This window comes from Odocoileus virginianus, chromosome 14 (assembly GCF_023699985.2).
Source record: "Odocoileus virginianus isolate 20LAN1187 ecotype Illinois chromosome 14, Ovbor_1.2, whole genome shotgun sequence".
Lineage (NCBI taxonomy): Eukaryota > Metazoa > Chordata > Mammalia > Artiodactyla > Cervidae > Odocoileus > Odocoileus virginianus.
The window spans coordinates 60,174,588-60,198,466 of record NC_069687.1 but is presented as its reverse complement, the minus strand read 5'-3'; the positions used below and the strand labels follow the sequence as shown (position 1 = coordinate 60,198,466).

Genomic DNA, 23,879 nt, shown 5'->3' with positions numbered 1-23,879 from the left:
ACTCTGTTAGCCTTTTCCCTGCTTCATTTTGTACTCTGAGACCAAATTTGCCTGTTACTTCAGGTATCTCTTGACTTCCTACTTTTGCATTCCAGTCCCCCATGATGAAAAGGACATATATTTTGGGTGTTAGTTCTAGAAGGTCTTGTAGGCCTTAAGAACTGATCAACTTCGGCTTCTTCAGCATTTCTGGTTGGGGCATAGACTTGGATAACTGTGATACTGAATGGTTTGCCTTGTAAACAAACAGAGATCATTCTGTCATTTTTGAGATTGTACCCAAGTACTGCATTTTGGAATCTTTTGTTGACTATGAGGGCTACTCCATTTCTTCTAAGGGATTCTTGCCCAGAGTAGTAGATATAATGGTCACCTGAATTAAATTTACCCATTCTAGTCCATTTTAGTTCACTGATTCCTAAAATGTCAATGTTCACTCTTGCCTTCTGCTGCTTGACCACTTCTAATTTACCACTTAATTCATGGACCTAACATTCCAAGTTCCTAAGAATATTGCTCTTTATAGCGTCAGACTTTACTTCCATCACCAGTCACATCCACAGCTGGCATTCTTTTCACTTTGACTCCATCTTGTCATTCTTTCTGGAGTTATTTCTCCACTCTTCTCCAGGAGCATATTGGGAACCTATTGACCTGGAGAGCTTCTCTTTCAGTGTCATATCTTTTTGCCTTTTCATACTCTTCATGGGATTCTCAAGGCAAGAATATTGAAGTGGTTTGTCATTCTCTTCTCCAGTGGACCACGTTCATTTTCTCATAATGTTCCAATTTTAATTTTCAATTTCCTCAAATTTTTTGAAAAAGTTTCTTGCGTGACATAGACTTGTTCAGAAACTTTTTTTAGAATCAATTTTAACCTCAATTGTTCTATAGACTTTTATATGGTCATCCATATGTAAATAAGTTTAAAGAGCAAAGAATGTAAATAATTTTAACATAAACATTATCAATGAAGTTTTGAAGCTGAAATTCACATAAAAGGCAATGGTTAGTCCAGTTTGTTTGTTTGTTTTTAAGTGTTTAATATGGTGGGCGCATCTTGTATATGCTACTTGAATACTGACCCTTTGGGCCCTCTCAACTGACAGAGCGAGGAATTGTGTGTCCTAACCCAGCTGTGAGCTCCCCTGGTGGCTCAGTCAATAAAGAATCCGCCCGGAATGCAGAAGACCTGGCTTTGATCCCTGGGTCAGGAAACTCCCCTGAAGGAGGAAATGGCAACTCGCTCCAGCATTCTTGCCTCAAGAATTCCATGGACAGAGGAACCTGGTGGGCTACAGTCCCTGGGGTCGCAAAAAGCTGGACACAACTGAGAGACGAACACTTAACCTACGTATACACCCACAAACATTTCCGTAGAGAACCATGTGTGTCTATTTTAACTAATCATGAGGACATACTGATGTCAACATCCTTAATTCATTACCACGTGGGCCACTCTGGCCTCCTCCCCCTGCTTGTTTGTAAACTCCCACTTCAACTGTGAAAAACCCGACACCTACTCTCCATAATCCACTGAATTAGTTATTTCCAGTATCAGAAATATTAACCTATACCCCTATGGGAAATAACTTTATAACCAAGAAGAGAGAGCTTATGTACAGTTCCTTTTGCGTTTGTTCTTACAGACTACTCATTTCCAAAGTGACTGAGGTCTGCATCCCACTCCCATCCTCTATAATAAGGTCATTCCAAAAATTTTTAATAAAATTAGACTGCTTTGCTACATTCTATATTCCACCACAGGATCCTCCAAGCTCCTAATTTTTAAATTTGTATACATTGAAGCTTACTCTGGGTGCCATAAATTTCTATGGGCTTTGACAAATATCGTGTTGTGTATCCACCATTACAGTATCATAAAGGATATGTTCAACACCATAAAAACAAACCAAAAAAACCCCCACAATGACAGGAATATGTAGAAAGCACACAGATGTCAACTGAAAGAGCCCCCCATTGCCAAAGCTAAAACACTCTGAACAATGTAGTACTAGGTCACCACCCCAAGTTTACAATAAATATCCACGAATTCATCCTGACATAAATGCTTGAATAAATAAGCAGAAGGATTCACATCTCCCGTGGAGAAGAACTGTGAATAGTATAGGTGGTACTCTGCCCATAGGGAAGCATACAGAGAACTACTCAATCCTGGACATCGTGACTTCCTTCCAAAGAACACACTACGGGAAGAGGAGTAGGGAAGAGGAGCTTTACAGTGGAGAAATCTGGCAAATACTAGCCCCACCAGGTAATCAAGGTCACCATCAGCAGTGATAGGTCTGTGCTGATATTCCATACCACTGATACAATGTGATGGAAATGGCACTTTACCGCGGTGGTTTTCCTCCCCAAACCCATGACCCCAGTTAAATGATAGGGATTACCAATTGAAGGACATTTTATAGAATACCTGACCAGTATACCTCAAAACTGTCAAGATCATCAAAAACAAGTCTGAGAAACTCTCACAGCCAAAGGGAACCTAAGGAAACACAACAACTAAATGTAATATGATATCCTGGGGCAGCAAAATGGAAACTAAGATAAAAACTAAGAAGATCTAAATAAAGGATGGACTTCGGTCAGTAATTATGTATCAAAGTTGGCTCATTAATTCTAAAAAATGTACCATGATAATAATATATGATGTTAAATAATAAGGGTGAGTAGGGGGATTTGGGGGAAAAACCTGGACCTTGATGCTGGGAAGGACTGCAGGCAAAAGGAGAAGAGGGCAGCAGAGGATGAGACGGTTAGATAGCATCATCGACTCAATGGACACGAACCTGAGCAAACTCTGGGAAACAGTGGAGGACAGGGTAGCCTGGCGTGCTACAGTCCATGGGGTCACAAAGAGTCAGACACGACTTAATAACTGAACAACAGCAAGGAGGATCTAGCGGGGTGGGGATATGGGAACTCTCCGAACCACCTTTGCAGCTTTACTATAAATCTAAAACTGTTCCACAGAATAAAATTTAAAAATGTTTTAAACAATGGGGGCAAAGAGTACAGAATCTATGTTCATTAAATATGTGTGGAATTTATGCTAAAAGAAAGTCTGCACTGCTTACTCAGATACATAGAATAAAACTCTATTCCCCTTTACTTAAGTTCTTATGTGACGTTACCATGCAACCCTGAGGAAACCAGTTAGACATGAAAAGATTATCTGCAGAAAGTAATGTTAACTTCTCAGAAACAGTATGATTTGGGGGGGTTAATATGCTCCCAAGAGTTAGCCCCAGTGAGAAGCCCTCACTGGGCACTGGTGGGGCGGGTAAGTCCACCTCACTGAGATCAGCAAAAACCTAATAGCACATAAATCTCAAGAACCTGGATGAAGCCCAGCTTGCTTACTCAAAATCTGCCTTAAAATTCTAGACACCTTTAATTTCATTCTTGACTCTCTTTTTCTGCTTGTTATTTTAAATATTATGAAGGAACAACAGACTATTTTCCACTGGATTTCCCATTCAACAGCTGGTTGCATCACTTCTTCCCGCTACACATGTTCTTCAGCAGAATCTCGTATGGGGAAGAACAAGTTCTGTTGGATTTCTTACTCATGCTGAAGAGACCATGTTTCATAAAAATGTCTTCCAAATTAGGCACACTGAGAGTTACAGCAAATTGTCCCATAAATTGTTAGAGTTTGTACCGCTAGCAATGGAAGTTAACCAAAATCCTAACTGCCCTCAAGTCCCTTCCAAGGCATTAACCACTGGGTATTCAGCAAGCCTGGGGGCTTCCCTGGTGGCAATAGTGGTAAAGAACTCATCTGCTGATGCGGGATTGATGTAGGTTCAACCCCTGGGCAGGAAGATCCCCTGGAGAAGGGCATGGCAACCCATTCCAGTATTCTCGGCTGGAGAATCCCATGGACAGAGGAGTCTGGCAGGCTATAAACTATAGGGTCGCACAGAGGTGGACACGACTGAAACAACTCAGCATGTACACACACACTCAGCAAGCCTAAACTCATGTAAACACACTGACACTGCCATAAAGCCCAAAACTCAAGGATTCCTCCGTATGGGCAATTCTTTCATAAAGTGTCTGTACACACAGGTATTCTAAAGTGTTTCAGCCAAAGAAAAGGAGACAAAATCTCTAAGTAGAAATTTAACTTTCCATATGAAGCATTTACAAACACCATTTCCAGAATATATTTCTTACCTTTCATTTGGTTCATGTTTTATAAGGTAGTTACAGTTCCCTTAAGATTTTATGCTTATTTGAAATTTATAATTGTTTGATTTAATCAAAATAGCATCTTTAGGGATAGAAGCTATGGAATTATTCACTAAGCTGGTTTACTTAGAGTTGAGGATCTCATTCTGGAGAATGAAAAGTTTAGGTTTCAGAGAAAGAACTGCCATTTTTTTCCTCTCCTTGATTACATTTCAGAAATTAAGCTAGCTTGTGAGATGAAAGAAAATGGCCATTTAGAATACACTACAACTAGGTTTCCCTGATGGCTCAATGGTGAAGAATCCACCTGCCAATGCCTACCAATGCAGGAGATCTGGGTTCAATCCCTGGGTCAGGAAGATCCCCTGGAGAAGGAAATGACAGCCCACTCCAGTATTTTTGCCTGGAAAATCCCATGGATAGAGGAGCCTGGCGGGCTTCAGCCAATGGGGTCACAAAGAGTCGGACACGACTTAACAACTAAACAACAACAGCTAGGTTGGTACCACTGTCAAACATCAGGCCTCCTTGCAATGCCCTCATGACATCAGCGTAAACAGCTCCCCACTCCCTCCATTCCAATCCGTCCTAAGTCCAATAAAGGAACAGGACAGCAGATACAACCACTTGATTCCTTCTTAATGTTTAAAAAGGATCCTTAAAGGCTTAATCATTTCATTTCGGTTCAACCAGTTAGGTAACTTTTTCAATGTATCTTTTATTTTTTACCTTTCCCTTAGATCTACAATCATATTGACAGTGATAATCATTCAAAGCCTGCAAACCTAATAGAAATGGGCTCCCATTAACTGCTTTTGTAAACAATTGAAATCAAAGTAGAACCACACATCTCCAATTTCAAAAATACAGAAAATCCAGTAAGTCAGGAGTGATTTCAGCAGAGCAAGGCTCACTCAAGGAGCTTTGTCATGGTTCTTAATCTTGGCTGTATCTGAGAATCAGCTAGGGGAGCTTTTAGAACTCCTGAAACACAGGTTGCACCTCAGGCCAATTAAGTCAGACCTCTCTGAGGGCGGGACCAGGGCTCCAGGATTGTTTGTTAAAGCCCCAAGGTAATTCCAGTGGGCAGAGAGAGTTCAGATAAGACAGTGCTTAGATTAGGCAACGCCTAATCTTAACTCACTTTCATTTTGCTTTATGTTTTTAAACACATAATTGTGAGCAAAAAATAGGCAGAACATTATTAGACCTATCATTGGACCAGACAGCTTCCTAGACTATGCACTTATTAAAAAAAAAAAAAAGCAACTATGCACCTATGTTAAATTATAAGACCATCACATGAAGACATTACACCTACAGTTAGGCTTTAGTTCCTTCACTCTTCTACTCTGTAGTATTAATTGACCTGATAATCCCAAAGTTCTCTTTTAACATATGGGATAAAAGTCTGTCAATAAATATTCCCATAGTCTAATTTAAAGAAAAGTGCTTTATTTGCATTCCACAAGGAGAATTTTATTCAAACAATGAAACCACAAGTAGAGAAGTCAGAACACTCGTGATAAGAGAGCCAACCTCAGCTTATAACACTCAGCACAATTCCAATAAGTCGGCAATTTCTTCTACCAAAGCCAATTTTTAAAACCTCAAAATCTGCAAGAAAAAATTTTCATTGAAGTGAACAAAAGGAATAAAATTCAAATCTGAATTTTTACAAATAACTTTGCATTCCAGTGGTCATCTCAGGATATTTCTCCAGTCCCAGCTCCTTTATTTCAAACCAAAACACTGGTAAGCTTTGGTTTGTGGTAGAAAGATGATACACCCCCCCATGCAAAAAGAAATGAAAAGAATTAAATGGAGAAAACAAGGAATCTACCCAAAATTCTTATAGCCTGGGGTATAGAAACCTGCCAGAAATTAGGCTTAAAACTATTTTTCAGAAGGCTAATGGTTTTGCTAAGGTTACCCTCTCTCCCTTTTTTTCCTTTTCTTCCACATTTCACCCAACAGTTTTAAGATCTCAACATAGATACATGTGTTACTAAATAACAACAGCTAAAAGACAGGGACAGATTTTATTTTCTTGGGCTCCAAAATTACTGTGAATGCAGCCATGAAATTAAAAAGATGCTGCTCCTTGGAAGAAAAGCTATGACAAACCTAGACAGTGTATTAAAAAGCAGAGACAAAATTTTGCCAACAAAGCAAAGCTATGGTTTTCCAGTAGTCATGTATGGATGTGAGAGTTGGACCGTAAAGAAGGCTGAGCGCTAAGAATTCATGTTTTCAAACTGTGGTGCTGGAGAAGGCTCTTGAGAGTCCCTTGGACAGCAAGGAGATCAAACCAGTCAATCCTAAAGGACTGAATATTCACTGGAAGGACTGATGCTGAAGTCCACTGACTCAACTGACATGAGTTTGAGCAAACTCGGGGAGATAGTGAAGGACAGGGAAACCTGGCATGCTGCAGTCCTTGAGTTCTCAAAGAGTTGGACACAACTGAGCAACTGAACAAGAGAGGGCCAGCATCCAATGACATGAGTCCTAGATCTTAAGATTCCACATTTTAGGTCTTGTTTCTGAAGATAAAGTTTTGAGATGTTTCCAAACAAGTTAAAATTGCTCTTTATAAGCTTTTAGCACTTAGTAGCCTCAATTCCATTTACAAACTTTCACTTAGTATAAGAAGAAAAGACTAACCTAATTAGTCCTACTGATTAGTGATTTGCCAGACTAGTACTATTGACTGCACTGTTTCCACCCAGCTCACCACCTAAATCCATGGGCCTGGACTCTCCCAGATATATGCACAAATGCAGGTCTCAGATAAAGAGTTTGTACAGCCCCTGACATTTCGTTCAAGAGGGACTATTCTTTGCATCTTCCAATCATTTTCTTCCAGTTACCCTTTGGTGATGTTTTCCTAAGCTTTTTGTGCGGGTGCTCCATCTTCCTCTGTTCTGTCTGTTGACTGGGCTGCGCACCCTGAAACACCTCATTTCCTATTGTTTGTTTCTGTTTGTGCCCCCTCTTCCCAACTCATCTGGATAAGTTCTTTTGGCATCAAGTCAGGCTGCCTTCCACACCCAGCTCTGGCTCAGCTTCTTCCCAGTGCCCACCTTGCCAGTCCCAACACCCACTGAGAGGTTTTATCATATTACACAGAAGATTCCCAGTGGCTCAGACAGTAAAGAATCTGCTTGCAATACAGGAGACCTGGGTTCAATCCCTAGGTCGGGAAGACCCCTAGAGAAGGAAATGACAACCCACTCCAGTATTCTTGCCTGGAAAATTCCATGGACAGAGGAGCCTGGTGGGCTACAGTCCATGGGGTCACAAAGAGTCAGACACAACTGAGCAACTAACACTTTCACTTCACTTTCAACAAACAATAACAGCAAAGAAGTGACCCAGGGTATTAACAAACAACTGCGATTCGAGCCTCTAGCATGTACTGACAAGTGAACCACTCTGTAAAATCAACAATTATATCATAAAAGGGAGAGTTTGAGTTTTTCTTTTTTTTTTTCCTAGCCAATAAACATTTATGGTGGCTCAGACAGTAAAGAATCTGCTTTCAGTGCAAAAGACGCAGCGACAGTCCCTAGGTCGGGAAGATCCCCTGGAGAAGAGAATGGCTACCCACTCCAGTATTCCTGCCTGGAGAATCCCACGGACAGAGGAACCTGGCGGGCGTAGTCCATGGGTTTGCAAAAGAGTCAGACACGACTGAGCAACTAACACTTTCAAACACTTCAGGGAGAATCTATGACATCATCTCTTTCTTCTTACAAAAGTAATCCACATTTTTAGTAGAAAAAATGTACAGCATTATTTTCAGCTACCTTCTAACATGGAGCTTTATATATGTCATATAATCTAACGTGAATAAAGCAGGACACACAATTCTATTGCTTACATGATCACAATTATGTAAAAAAACAGATGCATAGGGAAAATACTGGTAATATACACACCAAAATCTTATAGTAGCTGCTTTGGGGGTGGCAGGACAATAGGAATGTTTTTCTTGTTTTCTATTCTTTCTAAAACTTCAAAGTTTTCTACTGTGAGCAGTTATTACCTCTGCAATTACAAAAGACAAAAGTATTTCTTCTGAAAGGCTTATTTAGCACAATGTGTGTGTATTAGTCACTTAGTCGTGTCCGATTCTTTGTAACCCCATGGACTGTAGCCCATCAGGCTCCTCTGTCATGGAATTCTCCAGTCAAGGATACAGGAGCGGGGAGCCATTCTCTTCTCTAGGGGATCTTTCCGACCCAGGGATCAAACCACCTAGATCTCCCACATTGCTGACAGATTCTTTAGCAACTGAGCCATCAGGAAAGCCCCATTTGCACAATATCATGCTTAAAATCCCAGGCATTTGCATCAGGCTCACTCTCCACTTGCCAAACAGCAGATAAGGAGTTGCTTCACACCCAGAGCTTCAGGTACCAGGACTCCCCAGGCAGGAAGATGACACCGGTCAATTCCATTATCTCCCCAGGCAGGAAGATGACACCGGTCAATTCCATTACCATGTCCCCTAGTGACCCCACCTCCCTACGACCTGCCCCCATGGGAAAAGTTAAGCCTGCTCACAGAGCTCTTGTCTTAACATGTCAGTTTTACCAGTCCTTCATTTTTTCCATCCAAATGTTCACATAACTACAGCTTTAGTAAACTTCAACAAATTATCTTTAGTCCAAAGCAAACAGATTGAAGGCAGGAGGAGAAGGGGATGACAGAGGATGAGATGGTTGGATGGTATCACCGACTCAATGGACATGAGTTTAGCAAGCTCTGGGAGTTGGTGATGGACAGGGAAGCCTGGCCTGCTGCAGTCCATGGGGTCGCAAGTGGTCAGACGCGACTAAGTGACCAAACTGAACTGAACTGTGTGACCAATCTGAGCTGATAAATGACTGCAGAAAAATCAGTTTCAAATCTGGGCTGTCACATACAAGCTCACTCACACTGGAATATCACTTGCTGAGAGAGGAGTGCCACCTCGCATGGATCCATAATTCACCTGAGATACTGGCATTCTTGCTTCACAGTACTCAGTCATGAACTTAACTTTTAACCGGAAATCTTAGTTTCTTACCTGGCACATGTTTTTATTTTTGCAGATTCAACATTTTAAAAGTAAAATTTGCTTTTAAACTACAACAAACAACTAACCAAGCCGTTTCCAGCTTTGCCAATCCAGAGCTGGTCTAATGCATCTTTGTTCGTAGCTGGGTTTCCAACAAGGCAGCGGAAGTTCACCCTTCCCACTGTACTTCCCAAGGAGGTCCAAGCTTCCTGCTCCACGTTCACATCCCTTCTCCTTGGCACAACACTCACAGCTGCCCACTGTTAAGCTTCGATTTCCTCATCACATTTAGCCTTGTATCCTCAAACCAAACGGACCCTTTTTTCCTCTTTAATTTCCATATGAACCCATTTCATCTACCTTCTTCTTTCTTTTGCTCCAAATGCTTTGCCCTCTCCTGCATCCCACCTGCGCAGAGTGTGAAGGCGCCATATGCCAAGGAGTCCCACTCTTCACAACCGCAGCACACCAATCAGACCCCGGCCTCAACTCACACTCTCCCCTCTGAGCAAAAGGCCAAGCCTGCACAATATCCAGACAGCGGGGCCCTCACGTCTGCACTCACCGTAAATGTCATCTCAGTATCATGACTCACTGCTGACGCAGCTTAGGGGCGCTGGCTGGGATGGGGTTACCACCTACTACCCACCGGAGACATTATTCCTCCCATGAGTAGTCATCTTCAGCATATAAACTAATGTCGAGGTGGCTGTCGATGCTCTGATGCACCAACAACAATACAAAGGAAACTTACTCTGGATCCTCCCCGTCCAGTGCAAGAGTTATAGTTCCAAGGCAGTTCCTCCGTCACACTGCTCACACATCACATGCTACACAGACATACGTGGCCACTGGCTGGATCAGAACAGTGCAAATACAGAACAAGTCCATCGTCACAAAAATTTCCACCAGAACAGCACTGACATCATTGATGAGATCACACTAAACTCACGTCACACTGCTTTGAATAATACAAGGCAACAAAGAAATGCACCTCAACCCCACAGCAATCAGTCCTTCCTTAGAGACTACGCACAATATCAGCTTTACATACAAAGTAAGACAGTTTGGAAGCGGCCTGGGAAAAAGCCGTTTCTGGTTCCAGACAGCAGCTTACCACCTGACTCTTGCTCACTGCTTGCTGCCCTCTTCTGTCTCAAAGGTTCTTTTATTTTTTTTTAATTTTTTATTTTATATTGAAGTATAGATGATTAGCAGTGTTGTGATAGCTTCTGGTGAACAGCAGAGTGACTCAGCCAAACATATACACGTACCCATTCTTCCCCAAACTCCCCTCCCACCCAGGCTGCCACAGAACATTGAGCAGAGTTCTCTTGTGCTCTACATTAGCTCCTTGTTTGTTACCCATTTTAAATAGAGCCGTGTGTTCATGGTGATCTCCAGCTCCCTAATTACCCCTTCCCCCAGCCTTCCCCCTTCCCACCCCCCAGGAACCATAAGTTCATTCTCTAAGTCTGTGAGTCTGTTTTGAAGGTTCTTTTAAAATGCATTACGCTCTTCACATAAGGTAATTTTTTTAACCCACCAAGTTTCGATGAACAACAAAGCAAGAGACAAGCTGCACAAGACCACCACACAGAGACCTCCTTATAAATGACAGAGATTAAAGTCGCACAGGCTCATCTCCCTCAAGTTCTTCATCACATCCCTCCTCAGACACAATGATGTTACTGACGAAAACTTCGATGAGGTCAGGTTACTACAGTTTCCATAACATGCACCTTCTTACCCAGTAAGGAGACCAGTTTGAGAAGAGAGTGAATGTTTAGAGCCTAAAATTAAAATAATCCTGCTACTCAATCCTTTTAACAGCCAACACTCCTCCCCCACCCGCAGTTTGTCTTGGTAAACATTCTTCAGAGCGAACATTCCTGGAAGCATGATGCAATCTGGCGAGGAAGCATCCGGCACGCATGAGCAGCGGCCAGACTCTGGGCTCCAGTGGCCCACGACAGTCATCCACGTGGGCATGCCTGCTTTCCCTTCTCCTTCCTCTCCCCCTCTTCTGGAAGCAAAGCTTACATAGCTTTCCAGGTGGCGCTAGGGGTAAAGAACCTGCATGCCAACGCAGGAGACACAAGAGACACGGGTGCAGTCCCTGGGTCGGGAAGATCCCCTGGAGGAGGGCATGGCAACTCACTCCAGTATTCTTGCCTAGAGAATCCCCATGGACAGAGGAGCCAGGCGGGCTACCGTCCATAGGGTCACAAAGAGTCAGACACGGCTGAAACAACTCAGCACACACACCTCACAGAGCGTAAACAGCAAAGGTGTGCGCGGTGCCTGGGATGGTCTCGTTTCTATTCAAGTTCCACTGGCACCTCATGCAAGGAGATCCAGAAACCACCTCTGCTTGTGGCACAGCCAACTGGCACGCGGGGTGCTTCCCCCCGCCCGGCTTTATTTCCCTGATTTCCTAATCGCTCTGCTCTGTGCCTGCCAGGCGAGAAAACGCTGCCCAGGGAGCCCCCGCGCCGCTCCACTCCGCGGGCCCAGCCACCCTGGCTCCCACCCAGGGAGGCGTCCTGCTTCTCCCGGACCACCAGCCCCCTGCAGCTCCTAAGGCTGTTCTGCCCTGGCACTTTCCAGGTGTCCGAGCTGCGTCAGCTTCGCTGAGCCTGAGGAAACTGAGAAATTTCTTATTCTCTGCTTCCCACTTCTCAGAGGCCCAAATGAGGCATCAGCGGATGGCCCCGCCTGTGTATATCCTCAAACCCCCAACGGCTCCATGAGGCTCTAACTCAAAGGTAAGAATGCAGCCCTGATGAGCCCTGAACAATTAACAAAGGCTCGAGGAAGAGATGTGGGGAGATACCCCTCGGAGAGTGCTGAGTTACGATGCCTGTGAGCGGATGGGAATTCCCACGGCCACAGGAAGAAATAGCTTCCTCTTGGCAAGAGAGTGTCTGCTTCCTTTGAAACAATACCCACGTCAGATCCATGCCCCAGGGTGATCTTCTGGTCTTTTCCTGAGGCCAGGGGGAAAGATCCCACAGACTCAGTTCCAAGGGGTCCTCACCAGGGATCAAAGTGGGACAAAGGTAAGCCTGGGGATTCTGAGGCCAGGCAGATGAAGCTCTGAGTCTCAATTCCCCTATTTACTCTTCACAGTGGCCTCAGTCAAATCAGCTACACACAGAAGCTACGAGTGCCTACCTCATAGGGATGACAGGGTAACACATGACCAGCTCCAAGCCAGCACGTGCTCAGAGTAAAACCGTCCAGGAAAAGCTTGGATTCCTTCCTTCGTTTTGATTTGTTTTTTAGATTGTAAATGGAGACTCAAATGCATTTCAAGGAACAGATCCGGCTCCCAGAAAGGAAGATTTTATTTCTAAATAGATCTTCTTGTCGCCTGCATGCCCATGTCTGTGATACCCCTACATGAATGCCAGAGGAAGCCATCTGTTGGAACATACCCAAATCTAGCCTGTCCTGGTCCTCATGTTCATTCAGTGGAACCACCGGGCTTTTCACACGCTGAAAAACACAAAGTTAGGTCGGTTTTTTACAAGTTACTTACTTGCTAACACTGTTTATTTTCGTAAATGAAAAAGCAACCTAAGAAAACATTAGGAAAGACATGTTACACATGTCACCATATGTAAACAGAAAAACGAGCCTGTACTTAATATTAAGAGCCAGAAGTAAGCAAAGGATCTGTACCAAGCTGAAGCATGCCTAAAAGTCATCCATAGACTATTTTATATTCAGGAATAAGCTCCCCGGTTCATTTCTGAAGACACATTGTTGGGAAACAGCTATAGATACCATCTTCAGGTACAAAGTTTTAGAAAATGTATTCAATTATCTTGCATAGACAAGATGCATATACAACCCAGAAAGACCACTAGGTTTAGTCATCAAGGGTAGAGATTGAAAATTTGATAGAGGAAATAATTCAAGTTATTCTCAACATGTCTCGGGACATATCCCTGAGGTTTTCTTGCCTTGGGTTTTTAGCACCAGATCTTCACTTCCACTTCAACTCCAGAGAGAAGCACAAAGGTGAAAACAGGCAAAGAACCGTTACCTTTACATCCTCCTTCCTAGGTGATGATCTGCTGCACCCCGAATTCTTAATCTCTGCAAAAAGAATAATTCTCATCAGGATCCACTGATAGGAACTTCCTTTTAAAAAAAAAAGAAGAGGAAAATAGGTGGAGGGAAGAGAAACTAGATGACAAATATAAATGATTTGCTCAGAGCTGTCTGTGTGGAACTAGGTTTTAGATGTGGCTTCTTAAAAAACTCCGCAGAGCAGAGCATGACCCGACAGCCCACGCTCTGATATTGTTTGTGTGGACCAAGATGTAAACAAGCCCAGGAGCTCTCACAGGAAATCCTGAGGAAGAAGACGGCCGTTAAACAAACAAACCCCCCAACCCAGAAAGAGGCTGCGCTGACCGAAGCTTCCCCCACACGGCACCGTTCTGACAACATGACTTGTACCCACCTGAAGCCCCGCACCTCTCTTTCCTCCAGTAACACCAACTGCACGTTTCAAAAGAGCTTAGCTCGCTCTAGACGAGGTTCAGCCTTTCCTTGCCCATGGTTTAAAGTCAAGAAGAGCCCTAAACATCGGCACGGCCCTTGGGCTGGGACCTCGGACAGTGCCCGGATCCGCCTCACCAGCCCCAGGCACCCGGGGGCCCAGGCTCCGTGTAAAGGCTTTCCCGGAAGCATCAGTGCTCACGGTGTTCTGGGATGAGCAGGAAGGCCCACTTAAGCCGTATTTTTCTCTGTCTTGACTGACTGGTGCTCAGTTACCCGTAAACAAGAGCCACTGTGGTTGAAACAAGCATGATTGCAGGCTTGGGCCTGAGGAAAACAGAAGAGACGGGCACTGCTAACAGGGCAGTGGGGTGGAGATTAACCAGGACCTGTGTTTGTACAGGACACTGTGGGCCCAGGCCCTCCTCTGGACCCTCAGCTTCTCTGCCCCCGGGCCCTGCAGGATGCCCGGTCTGGGGAGCCCCTGGTTTTCCCAACAGGTGCACTAACTAGGCATTCCCTACTCTACGCCACTCCTGTTACGGTAAGGCACAGAGGTCTCACACCTCCGAGGAGATTCATTCAGGCTCTTCTTCCTGCCTGGCAACAATGCCAGTTCTCATCCACATTTCTGCTTAGAAAAACTCTAAGGTGGCTTTCCAGGACGAATCTTAAAAGGCAAGGATGGAGCAGAGAAGTCAACAAACACAAAGTCATGATGTGGTTTTTAAATCTGCGTAACAATAACCTTGAACTTGCTTTACATTAAGCAAGTTAATAAGATATTTGCACTCCACCACAGTATATTGGGGTTTCCCCAGTATCTCAGCTGGTAAAGAAGCTGTCTGCAGTGCAAGAGACCTAGGTTCAATCCCTGGGTTGGGAAGATGCCCTGAAGGAGGGCATGGAAACCCACTTCAGTATTCTTGGCTGGAGAATCCCCATGGATAGACTAGCCTGGCGGGCTACAGTCCATGGGATCACAAAGAGTCAGACACAACTGAGTGACTAACACACACAGAATATATTGTTCTTGAACTCATACTGTACATTAGCCCCTGTGAAGAAAAATGAAAGGACAATAGCTTCAATTTCATGCAGTCATGACCACTGACCTCAACAGGGAGTACGGACAAGACAGTAACTGATGCCCAGCCTTTTGTTTGTCCAGCATCCCAGCCCACCTTTACATGCACATCCAAACAAGGCCTCCAGGTGGCAGCAGAGTGCCATCTGCAGAACCACAGGGCCCCTGCCGGGAATGTCAAAATGAGACGACTTCACCAAAGTCCAAAACACTATGTCAGGAGAAAGTTTGCGTCCTACTGCACAGATGCAGAAAACGGATGTGAAGCATCTACTATAGTGCTTACCATATGAGAGCACAGCAAGTCTTCTGTTCTGAAATATATATAGGCCAAACTCTAAAAATTCAGTGAATACCCACCAAGATGTTTAAAAAAAAAAAAAAAGGGTAACTAGAACTAAAGTTTCAACAGACACATCTGCATTGACAGCAAGAGGACCACAGACGTTTTTATTGCCCATCCCTGGATATTCCTTTAGAGCCATTTTAGACCACATACTCTTAAATGATAAGAATTCTGCATCTCGAAAGAATTCTGCACCCACAGCACTGATTCAGAAGAATAACACACATTTTATTGAGGGTTGCTGATGAAGAAATCTCTGTCAGGTAATCCACTTGCAACAACAAAGGATGTGTTCACCCAGTATTCTGTTCCGAGTCCACCCTGGTGGTATGTTTGGATTCCATCTCCCTGCCCCTCTCAAAAGGCTGATCTTCACACGCCTACATTTTCCTTACAGTCTAAATCAATTCTGCTCAATATTCAAGCAAATAGTACAAACTATGTTAAAGCAGATGTCTTCATAAAATGTGTACTTCATCATTTTAAAAACAACTTTCAAAGCTATAAAGCCTTTATCTCAAAATCATTAAAAATACTTGTGGCAATAACGCATCTTTAACTAATCTAGGATGATATAGAACTATATCTTAGAGGTTTTAAAGAATTTGGCACTCCTTCCACTGGAGTTTAATTGCTCCAGCAGAGTTCCTGCTAAATGTCTAGGATCCTTTTACACTCAGCCATTGCACCACCAATTGCAGAATGCAATCAAACTACTCATTACTATAGCAACCTTCAGCAGATAATGATATCAGTAAACCCAAGCTATTCTGTTTTAAAGGCCTATTAATCTTGCCTTCAAGGCCCACCCAGAAGTAAAGATCATCCCCTCCTAAATCAGACTTACCAAACATCATAAACATGGTCTTTATTGCCGAACTATAATGGAACAAGAAGTAATCTCTAATATTCATGTTCACCAGGGACACTGCACCAGCAAACAGGGTTTTCAACACAGGGTGGAGTAACTGTAAGATTAATACCAATGTCTTGTCAAGAAACAGATTAGTCTAATAGATCTCAATTCTGTGCACAAACCATACTGTCACCTTTTGAGAAATGGGACCACAGAGGTTAGAGCTAAGCAAAGAGAAAGCTTACATCAAAAATACAGGCTGCTCAGTATTCTTCAACTACAATTTGCTGTGCTGTCTGACTCCTTCCCCAGGAAGAAGGCAAAAAGAACCTGGATCAGAGGCAGCCAGACAACTACTGCAGATTCACTCCTACTTCAGGTTCAACTCTCTACAATTAAGTCCCCAGCTGGGTTAGACATGCAGGGCAGCGTTAAAAGCACAAAGGAAAACCAGAGTCATGCTCTCAGCTTGTTCTCCTGCCCCACCAATGCCCCAAAATGCGTGCAGTTCACAGTCTTTGAACAAGTCCTCTTCTTCCAAAAGACTATAAGCTCTAGGAAAGCTGAGTCCAGCAACTTAAGTCCAACACTTGCATCTCCAGAACCAAGCAGGGTACCTTCCATGTTACAGGTGCTGAACAAATGCTTCTCTCCTTGATTAGGATCCAATGGCCCAAAATAACTGATGAGATAGAGTAGATCATTAGGGACAAAGAAGGGAAAGTTCACTTTTTAAAATTACTAATCCAAACACTTTCAATACTAGCATTATTTCATCACAACTTCTGAACTGCCAGGTTGATGAGACAGATAATGCCTTTCCCCTGGCTTCCCCCCACTCCTCCAGCTCCACAAGACCCAAGCCACACTTTCCTCTCCAGTTACACACTGGAGTTTCACTAGTAACTTCACTTCCACGAATCACCTTAATGTTTTATCCTAGTGTGCATGTCTGATTCACAACTACTAGAGAATTACAATGGCAAAGGGAAAAAAAATTGAAAATATCTGTGACATCTACCACTCTCAATTCAGAGGTTGTCATGACACTCTGACCTTTGTTTCAGTATCTCCATGAGACCTTTTTCACCGAAGGAATTATAACTTTTTTTACTTATTAGGAATACTAGTAAGAACTATCATTTGGCCTTCCCAGTATAAATACAGACTAGAAAAAACAATGAGGCGCTTATCCACAGAAACATCAGCATGAGCCCTGTTAGTCTATGAGCTCCAACACTCCTGCCGATGCACCAAGCGCAACGCTCAACCAGGTTCCCACCCTGCCCCAGGATAAGCAGTCACGGAGAGGATGTCAGGACAAAAGAAGACCTCAAACAACTCTGGAACATCATCTTTTACAATGTAATTTTTCTATTTCTACTCTGCATTCTTTCAGAAACAAATTAAAACATCTTTTTTTTAAAAAAAAAAACACATACTGGGTTTTTTTATTTAAATTATTTGTAACACTTTTTTGAGCCACAAAAGTAATTAAGAAAACTTGAAAGGGACTAAGAAAAACAACCTATAAAACCACCGTTAATGGCTTAGTCCCTTCGCACATACACATATATATTTGTAATTGTATATTTGTATTTGTGTGTGTATATATGTGTGCATATGTGTGTGTGTATGTACATGCGTGTATATATGTAACAGCTTTAAGGTATAATTCAACACCATACTACTCATTCATTTAAAGTATACAATTCAATGATTTTTAATATACTCAGAGTTGTGCAATCCTCACCACAACCAGTTTCAGAACATTTTCATCACCCCAACAAGAAACCCCATATCCATTAACTCTCACTACTCAATTCTCCCCAGACACCACCACTTCCACCCCAGCCCTCAGTAACCACTAACTACTTTCTGTCTTAATGGATGCCATTTTGGATATTTGACATAAATGGAATTATACAATATGTGGTCTTTTGTAACTGGCTTCTTTCACAAAGCATGTTGTCAAGGTCCATTCATGTCATAATGTGTCAGTACCTCATCCCTTTTTACTACCAAATACTACCTATCTCCATTGTATAGATAGATCACATTTTTGTGTATCCATTTCTCAGCTGATGGACTTTTTGGATTGTTTCCACTTTTGGGGCAGTTATGAATAATGCTACTTTGAACATCTGTGTACAAGTTTAAGGAGATCTATGTTTCCATTTCTCTTGAGTATATATCTAGGAGTGTCATCACTGGGTCATATGATAGTTCTATGTTTAATATGTTTCTATTATATATATATATACATATATATATATATATATATACATTTACATCTCCAGTGAGTATTCTCTCCCACCCCCAGCCACATAAAATCTCAATCAGTCAAAAATTAAGTCATGGAGCTAAAAAAAAAAAAAAAAAATATCCTCAGCCCCCAAATTTGGTTGCAAGTATCAACTAAGCAGAAGATCTAAGTCACTGTATTTCAAATTGAGGTTAGGGCATAATTTTCCTGACTTACTCAACTGCTTGAATAAAATGAGGCAAAGTCATCTTTCAACAACATAAATAGGATTCAAATTTCTCTTAGGAATACTGTTATGTCCCTAAGACTTCACACTTGGATTATATTTCAATTCAGAAAAAGAAAAAAAAAAAAAGAAGAACTCCATAACTATACCTTCAACTTGAGCTTATTTCAACCATATCAGACTCCGCACTTAATATGCTTAGTAAATGCTTATCCTCCCCCACTCCTGCTAATCTGACCTAGCTAGAGCAGAGAGGGCAAAACTGGCTGTACCCAGATGAGTTCTGAGAAATCCAAGATTCTTTCCAGCTCAAACTAGGATTCTTTAATTCTATGATGAACTAGGGGAGGCAAGATAGAGAATTTTTATGTGTCTGAGAAAATACTAATACTATTGTAATAATACACAAAATGGACATGATATCAGCTTGGTATCTTATTTTAATCCTTGCACTTCTAATGATAAAACTGATTCTTTTCTGGGGGCAGGGGGAGAAAGCGGACTGGCAAAGGCAGATACTGAAAGAAACAGAAGGCTGAGCTCTCTGTCAAATGAAAGAAACACAGATGACTTCCTGGGGTTACGAAGTACATTCTCTGGGTATGATTGGTAATTGTCTTGTAAATGCCCAACTGCCTGACTTCAAGGTAAACAATGCTGATCAAGCCCTTGGATGGACATTTCACAGTGGGGTTAAGATAAGGGCTGTGTTCCCAGCTGAGTAATCAGCCCTGCAGACCAGCCTTCATAAGGTCTATCCTAAAGCCCCAGCGCCTCAGGCTCTAGCCATCCTGGTTAAAGGATCTGTATCTTGACAAGACACTGGAACCATATTCAACAGTTCTAAAAAGATACACAAAGCCACAGTATTTAAAACAAAAAATTTTGGAAAGGAAGTTCTGCATGGATAAAACACCTCTTGGTTTTTCCAATAATATTTCACAGGAGAGGTTCAAATAAGGAGAATCGATCAAATGATTTGGCTCCTATGTGAAATATAAAAGAAAAAAGGCGGTACAAATGAATCTATCTACAAGATAGAAATATAGTTACAGATGTAGAAACAGACTTCTGGCTACAGGGAGAAGAAGGGGAGAGATAAACTGGAAGACTGGGACTGACATATACATACTTCTGTATATAAAATAGATCATTAATAAGAACATACTGCATAGCACAGGGAACCCTACCTCAATGCTCTGTAACGGCCTATATGGGAAAAGACCCTATGACAGGGTGGACGTATGTACATGCATAACTAACTCACTTGACTATCCACTGGAAACAAACACAACATTGTAAACCAACTATACTTTGATAAAACCTTTTTAGAAAAAAGAAGACTCCACCACACAACACCCTCTTCCCACTGCACTCAGAGCACAGAGACGAGCTGCACCCCGTCTAAAGGACGTTCAAGAGAAAAATCCGCTCACCTGGTCACTGTGACACAAAGAGCCACGTCCTGACATCGCAACGCACATGACCACCACCAAGCGCAGCCGCACACGGCAGCTCACGCGCATCTCGAGATGGCGTTGGCTAAGCGTCTGGTTAGATACGGTCAAGGTGCCCCACCTGTATTTTCTCACTTACAGCTTATTTTGAAGGAAGTATGAAATGACAGCCCCACTCCATCTTCCACAAAAGGAAACACAGCGGAGTCGCTTGCAGCCTGCAGAGCCGTCAGCTCACGGCAGAGCCGAGGTTTGAGCAAAGGCTGCTCGTCGCTGGCCTGTCATCAGACATGTCTCTGCGTGTGAGTCGCAAGCCCTCCTCATAGCAGACAGGCCAGTCATGCGGAAGACAGCTCGCTTCCAGGCAAGGACTCCAGTTTTGCGCTTTTCCACCGTACAGAAGCTGGACAGGACCCTGGATCAGCAGTCCAAAGCCTAAGCACACAAATGTCTGTGACAAGGGTGCTGGGTGTCTACGGCACGGCGGTACGACTGTACCCACCTGAGTTCTGAGTGCCGAGCAAGCTGCGTCACCTCACACGAGCTACGTGACCTCTCTCAGCTACCACCTCCGTGTGTACACGATGTGATGCCTGACTCCCAAAAACGGCCCTCTCCAGGGCCACGGGGAGATGTGCTCTGCGAGTGTGCAAACTTGGCTCGGCTCCCAGCAGCACACCCAGCACCTCGAGCAGTGCCTGTCCCTCCAGAGAGACGCGAGAGAAAGTCAGAGAAAGCACACTCCTTGAGATGAAGGTTTTTCCCTCTTTGTCTTGTTGGGGAACTGCTTCATCACCCGTAATGAGTGCCTGGCAGAGTGGAGCCCTCAACAGAGGCTTACTGAACAGTAAGTCAATGGGCGTGCAGGGTTCGTGTCTGCTGCCTAGATCAGGTCTTGCATGTGGACCCCCGGCCCCTCTGCCTTCCACACGAGACAGCAAGGTCGGGAAGCCCCTCTGAGCTGGCTGAAACTGCCACCTCGGCCCTGAAGGAGACAATTTCTCCCTCTCCCTTGGTGTCTGGCATTCAGGTTCCAAGCCCAACTCCCTATTTCCTTGTTAAAGAGAATGTGCAAGATAATTTATGGTAAGAAGACAACAATGTAAAAGACCAGTCACATAAAATTTGAGACACACAATTACACAGGGCTTTTTAAAATGGCAAAATAATAGAAGAAAATGGATTCATATAGTGGTCAGTGGTATTGCGATGGTTGTGTTTTATGGCCCCATAGAATCCAGGCAGGTAAGAGCTTCCCAAACATCAAATTTACAGCAGGCTGTGAGCTCAGCACTCAAGATGACCATGAGTAGTTCTAAGAGTGCCTCCCAAGCCCCTTCTCAGTGTGAGAATTACATACTAAGAGATGGAGAGAATCCACATGATGGTGAAAAGAGAGGACATAATAAGCTTGAGAAAGGGCAGAATCAGGAGAGATGAACATCAACACTCCCAAAGCACCTTCCACAGATCATTTTCATAAGATGTTGAGAACGAAGAAAAAGGGATTCTCCCGTTATCAAGTTAGAGAACTGCTGGGTTAAATGAGAAACACAGGTTTCTCGACTGCGAGACTTACTAGAACCCACAAAACATTAAATGTATTCTTGATTTGCAAAGTTGCAAAGAGTTGGACACAGCTGAGCAACTGACACACATTTCCACCAGAGGGGTTTCACGTAAGCATCTCTACTTGTTTGGGCAAAGAATTCTTATTCTTCAGAGCATTATCCAAGGTTGGTGTTCTGTACAATGCTAGGAACTACTAGAATAGGAGATCAAATAAGGACAAAGGAGGCAAGAGACAAAACAGAGTCAGCTGGTGGATCGATACACACTAATAATTAGCTTATTCGTCCAAGCATAGTGAAAATGAGGTGACCTTATGGCCATTTATTTCATTTGGAATAACATCTCATCATTCTGGGAGAACAATTACAATCATGAAATTATGGAAACATAATTGATTCAGAGACAGTAATAAAAACATTTATCACAGTAATAGGGAACAAGTATATTTCCAAATTAAAGCTATTATTGTCTTTTAATCAATGGTAGCTACATATACACACTTAAAACATCCCCCTATACCCCAGGAGGAGTAGAAAAACATGATCTATTAAGAATCTTCTATGATATCTCAAAGGGAAAGTTTACTTTGGGAGCTTAAAGTGGTGGGGGGGAATCAAACTCTTACACTCAAAAGGTTTTGTTCTTCCAGTTGAGTTGCCTGCAGGCTTTTGAATGAACAAAAACAAATTGGATGTTTTCATTTTAGCTAAATACTGCCCTCTGCCGAAATGTGTACACAGTTTCTAACATGTCTTCCAAGGGTATAAACATCCAAGCATTGTCTATAAGGTCTATAAAATATACACAGTAATTATTGTGCATTAGAGAACTTGTGTTTCTATCCAAATTCTTTTGCTTATTGATTGAGTGATTTCAGTCCAACTGGCAGCCAGGTATATTAATATGGCTGACCCTGGGGTCCACCAAATTCAACTTGTCTAAAACTGAGTACTTATTTTGTCATGATCCTGCTTCTTAAGGCCTATCCTACTCGGCGACACACAAGAATGGAAGAATCACCCTTCTCCCTCACCACTGACACCCACCTGACGTCCTACACCTTCAGGACAGTCCCCCTCCATCCCTCCATCTCCAATCTCCTCACACTGCTCCGGTGCAGACCCTCTTCCGCATTCTGTGTGGCAGCCCCCGGCCCCTCTCACTCACTCTCCACAGTCTCGAAGAGTGAGCTTCCTAAATAACAACCTGAACTAATTTGCTTAAAACAGTTTCCAGAGCTGTCAGGGTGGAATTCCGATTCCTTGCCTTGTGTACAAGCCTGCTGATCTGCTTACCCTTTCAGGCCTATATTCCTGGCCTCTCTCTCTCTCTCTCTCTCACACACACACACACACACACACCCCTATACTCCAGGGCCAAAAAGTGACCTGCATTTTCCCCAGTGCATTATCTGGTTCAGGACTCTGTACTGAGCATATTCCTATTGTCTAGAATTCCCTTCCCTCTATTAGATCACAGCATTGGGGTCACCTCCACCAAGAAGCTTTCCCTGGCTACTCCACCATCATACTCTACAAAGTTCTCTCAGTATTATTTGCCTATGACTCCTGAAGCACATATAATGTGCCGGGACAGCTTGTTTTTCCGTGCCAGTTCCAAATTGTCAACCCCATCTTCTACTATTCTTTTTTAAACAGTAAAAAGTATAACTTCTTTAAATAGTAAAAATATGAAATAGCAAAAACATCTTCTACTATTGTGATTATGTAACTATTACATGATATCATTGTATCATGATAGGTCAACAGAAAATAACAGAATTCTATATCACTAAAACTGCCATTTAATACAGAAACCTGTAATCACTTTTTAAATTCAGACGCATAATAGAATTACCTTGGAATTTCTTGAAAAATACAAATGCCTAAATATTGTTGTTTTTCTCCAAAACTCTAGATGTCTTTCTAATGAGCAGCCACGTTTAAAAACAACTAGACTATATGATGATCGCTTACTTTTATTTAGTTTGCTTCACTTTTTCTATTTCATATTCAGCGCTCCCATTTCATCATGTTTCCCAATTTCTTTTTGTTGTTGTTGTTGTTCTTTCTCAAGTCCTTATCAAAAGTAGTAGAAAAGCTTTTGTATACATACGTGTATACAGTATGTATAATATAATGTATATTTTAGGAAATTTATAAATTTTTGCCTAGCTAGAAAAATTATGACATTTTGATTCCTCTTATTTGACTAAATAGGAATACTAGATTTCTAATTTATATTCACTCAAAACTTTGATATACT

The 23,879-nt window shown here is 42.7% G+C and overlaps 1 protein-coding gene across 7 annotated transcripts in view; it reads right to left on the bottom strand.

The window, feature by feature from the left end:
- ARHGEF28 (Rho guanine nucleotide exchange factor 28) overlaps positions 1-23,879 on the bottom strand; it is a 319,641-nt gene that overhangs the window by 134,223 nt on the left and 161,539 nt on the right. For 5 of the 7 annotated variants that reach the window (XM_070476813.1, XM_070476812.1, XM_070476810.1 and 2 more), the window contains 2 exons: positions 13,344-13,396; positions 12,730-12,790 (listed from right to left, as the gene is read on the bottom strand). The exons of the other annotated variants lie outside the window; for them this stretch is intronic. In XM_070476813.1, coding sequence (XP_070332914.1) covers positions 12,730-12,790; positions 13,344-13,396 — 114 coding nt within the window. The remainder of the gene's footprint in view (positions 1-12,729; positions 12,791-13,343; positions 13,397-23,879) is intronic. 7 annotated transcript variants of the gene reach the window in all.